General features: G+C 61.8%; 1 protein-coding gene across 10 annotated transcripts in view; it reads left to right on the plus strand.

The window, feature by feature from the left end:
* The window catches only part of SRCIN1 (SRC kinase signaling inhibitor 1), a 70,778-nt gene that overhangs the window by 29,007 nt on the left and 26,487 nt on the right, over window positions 1-15,284 (plus strand). For 6 of the 10 annotated variants that reach the window (XM_066981869.1, XM_066981874.1, XM_066981873.1 and 3 more), the window contains one exon: window positions 10,709-10,732. The exons of 1 other annotated variant lie outside the window; for it this stretch is intronic. In XM_066981869.1, coding sequence (XP_066837970.1) covers window positions 10,709-10,732 — 24 coding nt within the window. Of the gene's footprint in view, window positions 1-4,192; window positions 4,339-10,708; window positions 10,733-10,808; window positions 11,226-15,284 lie in introns of those variants that run through there. 3 more of the 10 variants (XM_066981878.1, XM_066981877.1, XM_066981876.1) reach the window with 3 other exon arrangements.

Raw genomic sequence — 15,284 nt, forward strand, 5'->3', positions numbered from 1 at the left:
TGCGCGCGCAGGCAGAGGGACGGACGTGACGGCCACAAGGTGGCTTCACCCCACCGAGGAGAGGGCACCCACGCAGGTCTCTGCGGGTTTCAGCTGCCCCTGAGGATGTAGGTGCAGAACTGCAGCCAGCTCCGGCTGGAGCAGCACAGGGATGGGGACAGGGATGGGATGGGGTTGGGGACGGGGATGCTCTCTGAGCCGGGGCAGTTCTGTGCAGGGATCTCCTTGCTGCTGCCTGGGCAGGGCTCCGGGGACGTGGTGTGAGCGTGGGGGCTGTGGGGAAGGGTGAGCAGAGGCATTGAGAGGCCACGGCTCTGCTCCAGCACACGCTGCTGAGCTGCGCAGGGCAGGGGCTGTGAGCGGGCAAGGTGCTCCCGGGGTTTGGTGCCAAAAGGGGACGTCCCTTGGCTGCCTGATCCCGGGGGCTTGATTGCACAGGGGCCTTGGAGTGGGCCACGGCCAGCAGGTGACACCAGCAGGCAGCCTTGCTGAAAGCAGCAGAGCCCGAGGGTCCCGGGGGTGGCATCCACCCTCGTGCCTGGGGGTGCCCCCAGGGTGCTGCACGGGAGCGCCCAGGCTGCTCCTCCAGGTAGAAGCGAGCCCCAGCCCCGGGGCCCACCGGGGCAGCAATAAATCCCCACCTAAACTGTCGCTTTTATAAAAAGGCACAGGGGAGGGCGAGCGCGGAGCAGCTGGAGGAAGTGGCTGGAAAGAAATCTTATATCATCTCCAACTAGACGCCTCCCCGAGGGATGGAGGCGATGGCTCCCAGACTATCGCGGTGGAAAGAAATAGAGCTTTGTAAGGAAAAGCGGCAGCTCTGTGCCGCATCCCGCCAGCCCCCGCCTGTCCCCGCTCCCTGCCTGCCTGGGGCCGGGGGGGCAGCGCCGGGGGTCCCGCTCTGCAGCCCCTCTCCGTGCAAACAGCTCACGGCTGGATGCGAAGAGGAGCAGCCAAACCCTGCGCTGCTCTCCGCACTGATTTGCACCAGCCGAGCATCCAGGTGTTGGCTACGCGCTTGCAAGCGGCGCTCCCTGCCTCGGGGCGGTGTTTGCGGCAGGGTGAGGGCGAGGATCCTGCTCCTGTCACCCTCCAGCAGGAGCTGTGCTGGCTGGTGGCGGTGGCTTTGCCATCCCCGAGCAGGGCGCTGCCCGCGGGATGCTTCAGGAGCCGTCCCGGGGCCTCCAGGGGGGCGTGGGCCATATCCCGGCCTTCTGCTTAGAGGCGAAGTGACATTTCTAGCCACAGAGTGATATTACTTAGCAAATAACTAGGAATCTTTCCCTTATTATTACAGAGATTTAAAGACTTTTTTTCTTTAGGCAGCAGCTGTAAAAGAAAAATCCAGCTAGTGTTGACTCGGGGGCTGGTGAGCTTTGGAGGGTTTTAGGAGGTGAACAAAAGACCTTCTGGATTCTGGAAGCATCTTCTGCATTTCCAGCCGCAGGCTCCAGCCCAGCGCTTGGGGCCGTGGAGCCCGCGCAGGACACCCCTGGGGATGGTGGTGGGGGGCGGCGGGCGGTGGGCTCCCCGTGCTCCTCGGGCGCGGGCACGGCGCCCGCCCCAGCCCCAGCTGAGCATCGCCTTCTCGCAGCTGGTGGGGAAGGGGAGGAAAGAAACCGTGTGCGTATGTTTTCATTTTCCCTACAGGCGGTAAATAATAACGGGGAGAAAATGAAAATAGAAACAATGGAAACCTGGGGGCAACCTTAAAATGACATTGGGATACAACGCTCTGGGCCTGCCTGAAACGTGCGGAACTTAACTTCGGTATTTTGAGGGAGCCCGGCAGATATGTCAGATCGCAGGCTTTGCTGTTTTGTGGGTTTTGTTTTTAAAAAATTGCATATGAGAGGGTTTACACAATCAAAGGTGAATGAAAATATTTCATAAATGTCAACATCCCTTTCAGCATGGCAAAGCCCGCAGCAAATTGCAGTTGTACTCATGCATAGGAGCTGGAAAGCAAGCGCAATATTAATTTTAATCGTATGTACGTATAACAGAGCAGGGAAAAAAAAAAAGGCAAATAATTGTACCAACACCCAACAGACTGCTAGCAAATCTGCAGAGAAGTCTGAGGCAGCAGCTAGCTAATTTAAAACCCAGATGGGAGAACGCGTTAAATGGGCACGTTAACAATAAAGGGAGGAATGGGACCGCGAGCCTGGCCGATGGAGCACAGCGGCCACGGGGCTTCGGGGCTGTGCCTGGGCTAAATCCTGCCCCCGTGGGGGAGATGCGGCAGGAGAGGGGCAGGACGGGGACGGCACAGCCGGGTTTCTCAGTTCCACCTGCAGCGATGTCTGGGGACACGGGACGTGGGTAGGGCTGCCCTGGGGGCTGAGGGGCTGCCTGCCCCTGCAGGGACCGCTGCCAGGACGTTAGGAGCGCTTGGAACAGTGATAACACGAAGGTTTTAACGGGGTCATCCTTCCCCGCGCCCCTCCTTGTGTCTCGCTAATATCCAGATTGCTTTCAGATGTGCTTTTCTGCCCCGTGATTGGGGGTACCAGCCTGAAACCAGTGTTGTTATGCAGAGAAACGGTTAACCCCAGAAATTAAGGGATTACGAACGCCCCTTTGACCAGTTCGGCGCGTGCATGCCAGCTGAAGCCCCGTCTATTCGGGCAACTTGCAGCTCACGAGCTGCAGCAGGGGGTTAAACACCACAGCAGAGCTGAGCAGGAACCTCCTTCAGGTCTAAAGAAAAGTATGTAAAAGCTTGGATTTAAGCTTGTCCAGTTCTGCTGCAGAAAAAAGAAATAAATAAAAGGCTCAAGCTAAGTGTTAATGTGTCCGTGGTGCCTGACAGCAGCAGATTTGCAGCTGCCCGGAATAAATGCGACTTTGGAATAAATAAATAACAGCCAGCGCAGATGAGGGCACCCACAAATCCGGGTCCGTGGCCTCTCCTGCCTCACCAAGGGGCCCCTCTGGTGCTGCCGTGGGGGCAGGATCAGTCCCATGGGCAGGGGTGCAGCAGGCTGGGGGGTGCTGGTTTGCTGCAGCTGGCTTCGCATCCCCGTTCCCCCCCAAAATTGGGGGTCTCAGCTGCTTCCCCTTCTGCAGTGGGGTGTGCCCTGTGCGGGGGCTGCGTGCTGGGGCAGGGGGCTGCGTGCTGCTGGTGGCTGGGGCTGTGGGCACGGCTGAGCAGGGAAGGGGAACTGCTCTTCTCTCCCTGCTGCACACAACTTTTTTTGCATAAAATTTTAACAGTTCTTTGCCTGCAGGGCCTGGCAGCCGCCTCCCAGGGCTTATGAGCGCCGTGTGCTGCAATTTGGGCCAGTGGGACGCTTGGCTCCAGCACCGCGCAGCTGCTGCAGCCCCCAGCTCCTGCCCGTGCCCCTGGTCCCGCACGCTGATGCTCGAACCCTGCTCCCCTCCAGGAGCTCCGGCTGATCGCAGAGGGTGTTAGGAAAACCCTGCTGGTTCCGTTGCACGGAGGTTGTTTGGAAAATCCTGCTGGTTCCATTGCACGGAGGTTTTTAGGAAAATGCCGCTGATTTCGTCGCCCTTGTGGCTCTCGGGCCTTTCGGGGGGGCGCTTCGGCGTGTTGGTGTCAGCGGGAAAACCCTGGGGGCCCTGGGGCTGTGGGAACCGGGGGCTGTGACGGTGCGTGTGTGCGTGTGCGCATGTGCATGCTTGGGCGTGTGCGCATGCCTGCACACAGGTGCACACGTGTGTAGGTGTGAGTGCATGCACATGCCCTGCTGTGCACACGTGTGTGTGCGCGTCGCGCAGGTGTGCACACGGATGTTCGTGCATGTGCGTGCGTGCGCATGCACAGGTCTGCACACGTGTGTAGGTGTGTGCGCATGCACTGCTGTGTGCACATGTATGTGTGTGCGCATGCACAGCTGTGCGCACGTGTGTTCATGCATGTGCGTGCATGCACGCGCACAGGTGCACGCGCACGCATGCATGCGCTTGCGTGCGGGTGCATGCGCACAGGTGCGTGCGCGTGCATCATTGTGCATGCACGCGTGTGCGCGCGCACCGTGCCCGCAGCCCCCCCCCCCCCCCTTTACCCCCCTCCCCGCTCCGCCTCCTCCTCCGGGGGGGGTGGGGGGGGGGGTGCGCGCGCGGCGCGGCGCCAGGTGGAGTCGCGGTTGCCATGGCGACCGCGCCCCGCGATAAGGGCGGGCGGCGCGGGCCGGCGGCGGCCGCGGGAGGCGGCGGCGGGCGGGGGGGGGTGGGGGGGCGGCGGCAGCGGCCGCTCCGCGCAGCGCCACCGGGCCCCGCCCGCCCCCGGGCCGCGCTGCGCTGCGCTGCCGAGCGGGGAGCGGCGGCGGCGGCCACCGGGGCTGAGCGGCGCTGCGGGGCCACCTGCCGCAGGTACCGGGCCGGGGGGGGGATGTCCGTCCGTCCGTCCGTCCGTCCGTCCGTCCCCGGTACCTTTATCCCCCCCCCCCCGCCCATCCGAGCATCCCCGTCCCCGCATATCCTGACCCCCCCCAACCCCGTATCCTGCCCTCCTCGCCCCCCATCCCTGCTCTTCCCCCGGGGGCATCCCCCCGGCCCCCACGCGTCGCCCCCTGGGGCCGGGGGGGGGGTCCGCGGGCAGCTCCGCACCGTCCCCGTGCCCCCCCCCCGCCCCCCGGCGGGGGCCGATCGCTTCCTACGGGCAGCCCCGGGTCCCCCCCCCCCCCCCCCGCCGTTAGCACGGCCCCCCACGGCTCGTGGGAGCGGGGGGGGGGGGCGCCGAGATCGCCGGGGGGGGGGCACGGGGGGGCTGCCGTGATGGCGGGGGAGCGGCGCGGTCCTGCGGCTCTGCCCGGTTCCCCCCTCCCGGCTCTGCCCGGTTCCATCCCCCCGGGAGCGGCTCCCGGGGCCGTGCAGGGGTCTGGGGGCCGCCCCCCTCCCGTGGGGTCCACGCAGGGGGGAGCGATCCCGGGGGCGCCGAGGGGTCATTGCCGGGGGCCGGTGCCAGTGACCGCAGCGGGCGGGGGGGCAGCAAGGACCGTGCGGCCCCGGCCGGGGGGAAAGGGGGGGAGGCACCGAGCGAGCTCCCGGCGGCGGGGGGGGTCCCGCTGCTCCCCGCCCGTTCCCCCCGGGGCCGGTGCTGAGCGGGGTCGCACCCGGCGCTGCGGGAACCGGGGGGGGGGTCCGGGGGGTCCGCAGCCCGCACCGCCCCCCCCCCCGGCTCTGCCGGTGCCGGAGTGGCCCCGGGGTGTCCCCGCGGTCCCCAGCCCGGTGCCAGCACCGCTCACCCTGCACGTCCCCCGGTGCTCGACCACCCCCGCGTGCCGTTGCCATAGCTACTCTGCGATGGGAGCAACTTCTCCCCGGTTTTCCTGGCCCCCCCCTTGTCGTGTGTCCCCCCCCCGACCCCCCCCATCCCCGCTCCCCGTCCCCGCTGCCCGCAGCAGGCAGAGGAGGGGGCGCGCGGTGCACGGCCCCTGCTGCTCCCTGCCCCTCTGGGGCCGGACAGCCCCCGCTGCAGCCCCCCCCCCTGCCCAGCACCCAGGCTGTCCGGACCTCTGGAGCTCCTGGAAGGCCGTACTGGGAGGCTGTGGCCACCACACCGAGTTTTACCCGAGCAGGAGGGCGTTTCTGACGCCCCTGTGCAGCCAGCTCGAGCGGCCTCGCCGCGCAGCCCTGCGTGTGCCGGGGGGGTCGGAGCGGGCTGGGGATGTGCTGGGCCCCGGGGAGCTGCAGCACAAGGGGGTGCCAGAACCTGGACGTGGAGGCCACAGCAGGGAGATTCCGAGGCCAAGCAGAGCGGTTGCATGGCTCATCCTCAGCAGCGCTCCGGTCCTAACGCAGCCGTCGCCGCCTGGGGCTGCGTTTTCCTAACGGGCGTTGCTGCCGACTTGCTTCGTATTGGCATTGTGGAAGGAGGGCGCTTGAGTAAGGGTCAGGAGCACAAATCCACTGATGTCCAAGGGCGTTTGTGCGCTAACATCATCTGAGCTCTTTCAGAGGCTGCCTTGTAGGTCTGGGCTGTAATTACTGTCGGAGAGCTGACGAGGCTACAGCAGGAGCTCTTGGAGAGGCCGGTGCATGGGCGGGCGAGGGATGGGGCGTTCCTGCAGGCTTTGAGCAGCACGTCCTGGCTGGGCTGGGGTATTGGTGCTGGCTGCCCCCAGATCACTGTGGTCGCTGCCATCGCACCTCCAACAGCATCCCTCAGCAGCCGTCAGAGCCTCCTTGGGCTGGGGACTAGAGAGGGCTGGAGTAAAACCCAGGTCCCTGCCCAAGGATGCTTGTGCCTAAAAGAGGAGACGCAAAACAAGCGTCTCGGTGCCCTTCTTGCGGTGGGGTCTGGGCTATGGAGAGTTTAAGTGGCTCCCGGAGCCCCTTGGGAGCCCAGGCGTGATGGGAACTGGATCCAGCGCTCCTGGATCCCGGTCTCGGCTCACGCTGGCCTTTCTCCCACATGCTGTGATGCTCAGGCTGGAGAGGTCCTTCTGCAATAATTACAAGACCTCGGATGACAGTATCTGCAATGCACAGTGTCGGTGTCTCTTCATGTATCTGGTTACTGTTTGCATTCAGCTCTATCTTGTCATTTTGCTAATTCAGCTTCTCTTGTGCTGAAAAGCATTAAAAACTTTAATAAGGAGAAACAGATTAACTCTACTTTGCTGTTATTTTTCAAGGAGATTTTTGTTTGTCAAGACATTGTGCCTGAGGGGGACTCGATCAGAAATTGGAACTCCTGAAAATGAGTTAATTAAAAAGCCAATGAAACTGCCGCTGTCCCTCCCTTCGGTGGAGTGTGCCGGGGATGCTGCTGCTGCCCATTTTAGAGGGACGCAGTTGGTGCTGCCTTGTTAATCACTAACAGATTTGTGTTATAATTGTTAACCGGAGGAAGCCTGCCTTGGTCAAGGCAGTGACTCACTTGGATTTCATTTACCTACTGGTCTTCTCCTGGGACTATCACAAAGGCTGAATTTTTAGAATTTAGTTAACTACGTAATGTTCTTAGCTATGCTCCCCCAGCTCTGGTTCTCCTCTGGTCTGCAGTGTGCATGTGTGTGGATGCTGGCGCAGCTCTGAGCGGTTCTGTGTGCGCGGGTTCCCTTATGGCTCACATGTGTGCCCGAGCAGACTTTGTGCTTGCATGCCTGCTGGTTCCGACGTGCACGCCTGTGCACATGTGTGCGCATCTGTGTTTTGGGAGGGCCCCGAGTCCTCGTTAGTCGCTCATTTTGCAGCATCACGGACATGACTTTCATTGTAATTATAATCTCAGCCTTTGTAATTCCTCATACCTTCTGCACAGCTCTGCTGCAAGCGAGCTGCCTGTTTTATCGGTTGTAACAGGGCTGTCGTTTCAAATCCTCTCTCAGACCATTATCTCCCTTTGATGCTTTTGAAGAGCCAGCGATATGTTAATTCTACCTTGGCCCTCTCCTCTTCCCTTCTCTTTGTGCCAACCCACGCCCGGCCAGATGCGGGGCCGCTGGGGGACAGCTGGGGGTCTGCTGGGGCTGCCCCTGGTCCCACGGCAGCTTTGGTGGAGCCGCTGGTGGGAGGCAGCCCCGAGAGCCGGCTGCTCGCTCAGCGCCGTGCCCCTCTCCCACGCCGCAACCTTCGCCGCGGGGATGGGGCGTACCTGGGTGACGGGAACGGGGGGGGGGGCTCTGGGGGAAACGGGCTGGTAGAAAATGAGCTAAACCGGGCAAAGAGCCGGCTCTGAAACCTGCTCCGCGCCCCGCAGAGCTCGGTGCCGTGGCAGTGCCTGCAAGGACAGATGGAGCCCTGCGACGCCCGCGGGGGATATCTGCCCTCGCCGCACGGCACCAGGTTGGCAGCCCCAGACCTGGACCAGCGCGGGGTCCCATCTGCAATAAGGTGGGGCTGAGCCCTGCAGCCACCACCAAACCAAGCGCCCTGCTGAGCACCTTCCCCGTTCTGGGGGCTCCATCTGCGCCATGCAGAGGCAAACCGGCCTCGGGCTGATGCTCCGGCTGGGGAGCTGCGAGGGGGCCCAAATCCACGGGTGTCTGTGAGCGTGGGACGAAGGGGCGCTGTGCCGTGCCGTCCTGGCGCCTGCTCACCCTGACCACACCGCATCGCTTCCAGAATATTCCCCATCCCCTGCCTTGGCACTCGGGGTTCAGACAAGCTCATCACTGGTTTGATGTGGAGTGGCTGTGTGTGGTGGGGGTGTAATTTATGGACTTTGTGATAAGCCTGTCCAGTCATCCTAAAATAATAAATAAAATACATACCAAGGGCTGGTGAGAGATAGGATCAGTAATATCAGGGCCTGAGGAAAATTACTGCGACTCTCCAACAGCAAAATAAGGAGCGTGGAGGAAAACAAGCCAGAGAGGGAGCAAGTTGGGAGCATCGCCTCGGGGCTGGGTCCAGGCCCTTCGGGCTGGGGGGCTTGGCCCTGTCCCACCGCTCTGCCCCTCCTGGCTCCTGTGCCTGGAGCCCGAGCGTGACCTCGGCCCTGCGTGGGGCTGGGAGAGCCCGCGGCGAGTCTGGCAAGGAGGGGGGTGAAGGATTCACTCCTGTTTCCTTTGAAATTGGCTTTGGTTTATGGAGGGTCCCCTGTGCAGCCCTCCCAGAGAGGCAGCACCCCAGCTGGGCTGGGGGGAGCTCAGCTCAGGGCTGGGGGGTCCCGGGCAGAAGCCCCGTTACAAAGCAGTTCCGTCTGCTGTGGAACTTGAGACGCTTCCAAGTCCAGGAGCGGCGTGTGAAGCCCTTCAGCATCGCTGCAGTCCTGCTCACCTCCAGGACACGCAGAGACGGGTTCGTCAGGAGCCCGCTGCTGGGCGTGCGGCCACCCCGGCGCGGGGCTGGGCTCCGTCCCCTGCCCAGGCTGCAGCTCCGGGAGCTGGCCCGGTTGCTGGATGCCCTGGATGGCTTTGTCCGGTACTAAAACGTGTTCCGAGGCAGCTTCTTGCTCTCAAGCTCCCGGTGTTTTGGAATAGCGTTACGTGCCCAGGATAGGCTTGGATCCTGCTGGTTGTTGTCTCATAGCACCTGGTAATCAGGGCTCTGGGCTTCTGTTCCCGGTTGTGCCTCTGAGTCACGGTGTGCCCTTGGAAAAGACCTTTGTGCCTTGAGGCTTGGCCGCGTGAGCAAACTGCGCTTGTTTGACTTGAATCACTTCTAAAACAGTTTTAGTTGGTTTGATGCAGAACTTGTTGTGGGTCTGCTCATGTCTTAGGGAATAGTAATGGAAATGCGCCTGTGTCGATCTCGAGTTGGAACAAGGGTGTTCTGAGGCTGCAGATCAGCCTAACAAGTGAACTTACAAGAGAGTTTGTGCTGATGTAGAGTCAGCTTCCAGTTACCTTGTCAGGAAGGGTTAACACCCTGGTGGTGGACTGTCAAAGACCTTGGATGAATACTCCACGAGGGTCCAACCTTACCGAAGCTCTGCCTCTGTGCGCCCCGAGCACTGTGACAGGAGGTGCTTCGGCAGCCACCAGGGTCCTGCAGGGGCTGCTGGGGACTGGGGTCTTGGTGCAGGAGCTTGCTGTGTATTAAAACAATAATAAGGAAAGCATCCTCTTCCCAACGAGCTAGGTTTGCAGCCGTGGTGATTGTGGTGAAGAAGTAGCTACCGTGAAGAGCGGGGAGATTGGTGGCTTTGAGAAGGGGAGGCAAAGAGAAGCCAAGAACTTTGATCCCAATAAAAGGCTGTTGGGACGGAAGCTGCTCTGCAGGTGTTTCTCCCACCCCCACCCATAATTTGCATGCTTCAGTGATATCAGAGCGCGCTCTCTTCCCAGCCAGGTGGTTCACACTTGTTGTCACCCAGCCAGGTGGATCGCACGTGTGGTCACCCGATCCAGCGCGCTGCTTCCTCCGGCACAGCCCCGCTGCAGCTGGCGCTGGCTGGTGTCACCGGGGTGCTGTGGGACCGGCCCCGGTGTGGTGCTGGTGCGGTGCTCGTGGTGCTGGTGCGGTGCTCGTGGTGCTGCTGTGTGCAGTGCGTATCCCACCCTGAAGCACTGCCACTGCCCCGATCAGCGCGGCGAGGAGCGTGCGTTCCTTGCTGGCCGTGCCCTCCCTGCGTGGTCCTCGGAGGGTCTCGTGCAGCCCTGGGGAGGCGGTCGGCCCGCGGCTGGGTCTTAAATGTGCCCCCTGCCCTTCAGGGCTGTCGCAGCCACAGCTCTGGGCATCCTCGGGAGTTTCGGTTCCACCTCTCCGCTGATTATCAGCGGGTGGCTTGGGAGAAGGAAGCTCCCGAGCTCTCCAGCTTGCTGGGCTGTGGCTGATGCCAGCTCCTGTCACTCGCTGTAGCACATTGGTTTGACACCGGTGGAAACGCTGCGAAGAAGCAACAGAGGGAGGAAGCAGGGGCAAACGGGGGGGATTGGAGGAGCCCTTTAAAACTGAACATTGTTCTGGCTTCCAGTACCGACTCCCAGGGCAGCAGCCTGACCAGCACGTGCCAAGACAGTGCACTCCAGAAATGATACTGGGCTGCTGTCCCGCTCTCCACTTCCTTCTGCTTCACTTAGTTTGCACCCCCGTCTGCGCTAAGTACCCCTCTCTGTCCCTTCCTGCCTGCTTGCATGATCCTCTTTCCCTGCGCAGCCGCTTCCCTTTCACCGGCCCTTAGCAGCATGAAGCGTAGGCAACCCATTGGGAGGGGATTTTAAGCAGAAACGAGAGCAGGTTTAATGTTGCAGTTTAAAGTCAACAATTCTCAAAAGGAAAACAAAAGTCAAAGCAGAATCTTAATGGTATTTTTTGTTTTCTTTTGTTTTGTTGTTTTATTTTTTGTTAGCAACCCAACTACTGGAGCTTTAAGGTCAGTATTTCTGATTTTTCATGCTTCTGTTTGAAATGCATGCACTTTTCCACCCTTGCCTCATCTCTGTGTCTATGCAGGGGGGTGGGAGCTTGGGGTTTTGCTCAGGATTCCTGTGCCAAAACAGTTTGTCCTCAGCTCGGCAGTAGCTTAAGCTCGTGAGAAGGGTCTTGTGCTTTTGGGATGAGTCGTGCAGAAGCAAAACTGTTACCTGAAAGGGAGGAATCCGTGTCCTGCCCTCACCTAGGCCACTACAAACCCGCAGGCAAATCCCGCTGCTCTTGAGTTATCTCACTGCAGCAGGGACAAGGACACCATTTCCTTAACTGTGGGAAAAGAACAGAAAAAAGCCCACCCCAAATGGGCTCAGAATCCACCAGTGAAGCTCCACCAGGAGAGGAACGTGTCTCCGTGCTGCTGTGTGGGCACAGGGCAGGCAGCGAGCTGCTCCACGCACTGGTGGATGCTGCGTGCAGGAGGAGCATGGGTGCAGGTGGGAGGAACGCGGGTGCGCTTGGCAGCGTCCTGGCTCGGGGTACGGCGGGGGCTTCTGTGTGCCTGGCGGTGCCAGCCTGCACCTCGCAGGCGGTGGAGTGATGGAGAGGGAGGAGGAACGAGGGATTCCAGCACAAACTGTGTCAGGCCCCAGAGAACGGCTTTTGCAGGGTCTGCCGAAGGACACGCGGAGCAGACAGCAAAGCCATTTGCTCAGCTGATGGTTTTGAGCCCCGCGGAGAGGGTCGGGTGCTGCCTGAAGGAGGGGAGGGGGCAGCAACGGGGGGTGCCCTGGGTGCCCAGGGGCTGGGGTGCTGCTGCCTCGGTCCTCGTGTCTGCCTGCATCCTCCTCCTTGGGGCTTGGTGTCGGGGAGCAGCCCGTCAGCAGGCTGCGGATGGCAGAGCAGGGGGCTCGCCGGTATCTGCTGCGTTGTGCCGGAGCCGTCGTGCCCGGCGCTGCCTCTTCCAGGCAGCACAAAGGAGACCCCGGCGGGAGCCTGTCCTGCCCGGCGCTGCCTGCCAGCACCTTGCAGACAGGCACCGTATTGTCTGCAGGGGGAAGTACGCATGTCCCTGCCTCCCTCCTCCTCGCCGGGGGATGCGGTGGCAACACTTCAAGGCCAGGCGTGTTGCTGGGTGACCTTGGCATGTTGTCCCTGGTGGGCCTGCTCTTCCTGTGGAAAAAACAGGCACTTGCCTCGGCTGGCAGCTCGGAGCTGAGTAGTCATAAAATGCATAATATGTGCACTTGTTCTGAGTGTTCATTCCTGGAGTACTTGCACTGTAAAATGCGTGCAAGCAGCAGCTCCATGAATATCCAGCTGTCTGAGTCCTCGCTGGCTGGTTTTAACCACATGCTCTCTGTGACATTTCCGGGGACTGGAGGGAAGGCACAAAAGCCTTGATTTTCTTTCCTTTTTTTTTTTTTTTTTCTTAATTTTTTGTAAGAAATGGAATGGGGGCGAGCTCCGGGCACCCCAGGGGTGTCAGCGGCTGGGTGCTGGCAGGCACGCAGGGTGATCTCCTAGAGCTGTGCGTTTTTTCACTTTGCCTGCCAGGCGTAGCAGTGTCCCCTGGCTGCGTCTGCTCTAGAAATGCACCGGGAGTTAAATCGCCCCCACGCTCGCAGCCCGGGGACCCCAGCTGCCTGACCCCGCTACCAAGTGGGGCGTGAGCCGAAGGCAGCTGGGGATTGCTCAGCAGGGGCGAGCCGTGCGCGAGGCTGATGCCGGCAAGCAGGTGCCGGGGGCTTCCTCGAGGCCACCTGCGTCCCGGGGGGCTCGTAGCTGCAGGCCCCCCCTCGGGCAGAGAGCTGCAATCCGCAGGGACGGAGGGGACGGGCTGCGGGGAGCGGCTGTGCCGAATGCCCAGGGAGCCGGTGCGCAGGGCCCTGGGGCAGGACCTGCTCCCTTCCTGCCCCGCGGACAGGGGACGGATGGCAGCTGCTGGCTGCAAATTTGGGGCTCTCCAGTCATGGGTTTTGGGGGAGGATTCCTGCGGGGGGGGGGGTGTTTGTCAGGCTCAGGACGAGCTGAGATGAACAGATGCTCATCGGCTGGCGCTGTCTTTGCGGAGAGGGGTCCAGGAATTGTGCTGCGCCCAGCCGCTGTGGTCCTGTGCACCCCGTTGTGTCTGCAGGTCCTGCCGCAGCCTCCTACCCGTGCTCTTCTCCTGTCCTCCTGCCCTGTGCCCCCACCAAGGCAGCCCCAGCGCATCCGTGGGGCTTCTGCACTTGCTTCTAGATTGAGCCAGCCCTGCTCGTCTCACGAATGCTCCTTCCTGCCAGCTGGGTCAGGCGGTGTGCTCGCACGGAGCCATCGATCCAGCCTCTCCATGGCCACTGTCACGCTGCTGCCAGTCCCCGAGTCCCCCGCCAGGTGCCCAGCCGCCTTCCCACCACCCACAGCCACGTCCCAGCTCCCAGCCGTCACCCCTGCTAGTGCTCGAACCGGGGCATCCCGCGGGGTTTGCATCCGGCACCGGCCCCCTCCCTGCTGCTGGGGTGCAGCCCCGTGATCCTGGGGAAGGGCTCGTCCCCTTCTCCCTCCCTCATCCCCTTTGTGCTGTGTTCTCACGCTTGGCTTTCCTTCCAGTCCCCCGGCGTCCCTGAAGGATGCAGTAATTTGCTTATTTTTGGAAGATGCTGTCACACGAGGCAGTATTGCCGGAGAGCAGGAGATTGGAAGCGGCTCCTGCTCAGCCCGAGTGAGGGACAAATTGCCGGGGTAAACGTCCACGTGGGCACTGAGGTGGCTGCGGCAGAGCCAGGACTTTACCCTCACCCCCGAATCCATCTCCTGCCGCGTGTCCCTCCCCAGCCCCGACAGCCTCATCCCCAGGAATGGCCTCAGCCCCCCTCTCCCAGCCTTGCTTTGGAGCACCTGCTGCTCTGCCCTGAGCTTTTGGGGAGGAATTGAGTGTTTTGGGGCTGAACGCAGTGACGTGGTGATGCTGCCCGGCTTCCATCCCATCCCTGGGGCAGAGCAGCTGCCTGGGCCGGGGAGGGACGGCACCGAGGCGTATTTGGGTGGCAGGGACCAGCAGCTGTCAATATTCATGAGGCTGCAGAGGAGCCAGGCTCTTAAATATTCATCAGGCAGGCGAAGGCTGCTGGTGCCAGCAGGTAGGGGAACGACGTGGTTAGAGGGGACAGGCAGCCACCCGTGGCCTCCGCTGAGCCGGCCGGGTGATGTCCGGGTGCAGAAGGGTGTTTGTGCGTGGAAACGCTACATCGCAGTGCCAGGCACCTTCAGCGTGCCAGCGGCGCGTGTGTTTGCAGGGCAGGGGCGACGGGTGCTGGGGTCACGGCGCTGCCTGCTACAGGGGAGCCCGATCTGAGCTCGTGCCCTGCTCCTGCTCACATCTGGCTGCCGGTGGCGGGCTGCGCGCATCTGGCGGGGACGGCCCCTTCCTTTAGTCAAGGGGTCTGCTTTAAAAACTAATCCGATTTTAACGCTAATCCTGTTAACATTGAGATCAGGATTAATTCTGGGTTAATCGGGATAATCCTGACAAAACGTTGAGCATTAGACGCTGGATGAATTATTGCTGCCGTGAGTAGTACGCTTTTAATTCGGTGGCGAGATCCAGGTGGGTTGAGAGGGAAGGGGGTCAGTGGAGACTCGTGGTATGGCCCTCAGTGTGGTGGTCAGAGCACCCTGAAGCTGCACCTCTCGTTTCTTCCACCTTTGCTGCTGCAGCCCCAGTTTCCTCCAGTTCTTGCTCCTTTTACTCCCGGTTGTGCATCTCCTGGCTCCCATGTCGGGAGGCAGGAGCTGGGCTCGTGGAAGCCCCTCCTTGCGCAGGGGTTTTGCTGAAGTTCAGCTCTCCTGGCTGGCCGAAACACGGCACAGCGCCGTGGGGAGGTTCGGTGCAGCCGATCGGCCCCAGGGAGCAGGGAGCAAGTGCCCCGAGCCAAGACATGCGGGAGGAGACTGAAACGAAGCGTGCTGCACTGGGACAGCCTGGGGCTGCTCCCTCTGAGCTGTTTGGAAACTTGAGAGCCCGGCGAGGTGATGCCCGGTGCCCTGGGTGCTGCGCCTGGCCGGGATGCTCGCGGGAAGGGATTTGCAGCCAGACCCATAGCGAGGAGGCAGCTGCGGGGGCCGTGTCCTGTTACCCGGGCTCTGCTCCTCTTACAAGGCCGGCAGGCTGCTGACTGAGTCTCCGGGAGCATCAATAATTGAGGATGAGCAGAGCTCATTAGGAATGAATGAATGAAGCAGTTTGCGATGCGCTGCCTCGGTCGGTGTTTCCTTCCTCCGTCTGCGGAGGGGTCGGCGACGTTTCGGGTGGCAGCAAAGCTCCTGGCTGGTGCCAGCTGGGGGCTCTCAGGGGAGTTCTCCAGACGCTGGACCAGAGACCGCTCCTGCAAGGCTTCAATGCCCCAGCCCCAGGCTGCGAGTGCTGGGAGGGCAGGCGGCAGGGCAGGCACCGCTGGGCTGCAGGCCGGGGCTTTGCCCCCGCGCTGGCTCTTCCTGACCCCCAGCAACCAGCTGGGAGCCGGCTGGCCTGGCTGAAATGCCGCCGTGACTTTTTGATGGGGCGAGGCGGGCGG

Source organism: Anser cygnoides, chromosome 22 (assembly GCF_040182565.1).
Source record: "Anser cygnoides isolate HZ-2024a breed goose chromosome 22, Taihu_goose_T2T_genome, whole genome shotgun sequence".
In the NCBI taxonomy this organism is placed as follows: Eukaryota; Metazoa; Chordata; class Aves; order Anseriformes; family Anatidae; genus Anser; species Anser cygnoides.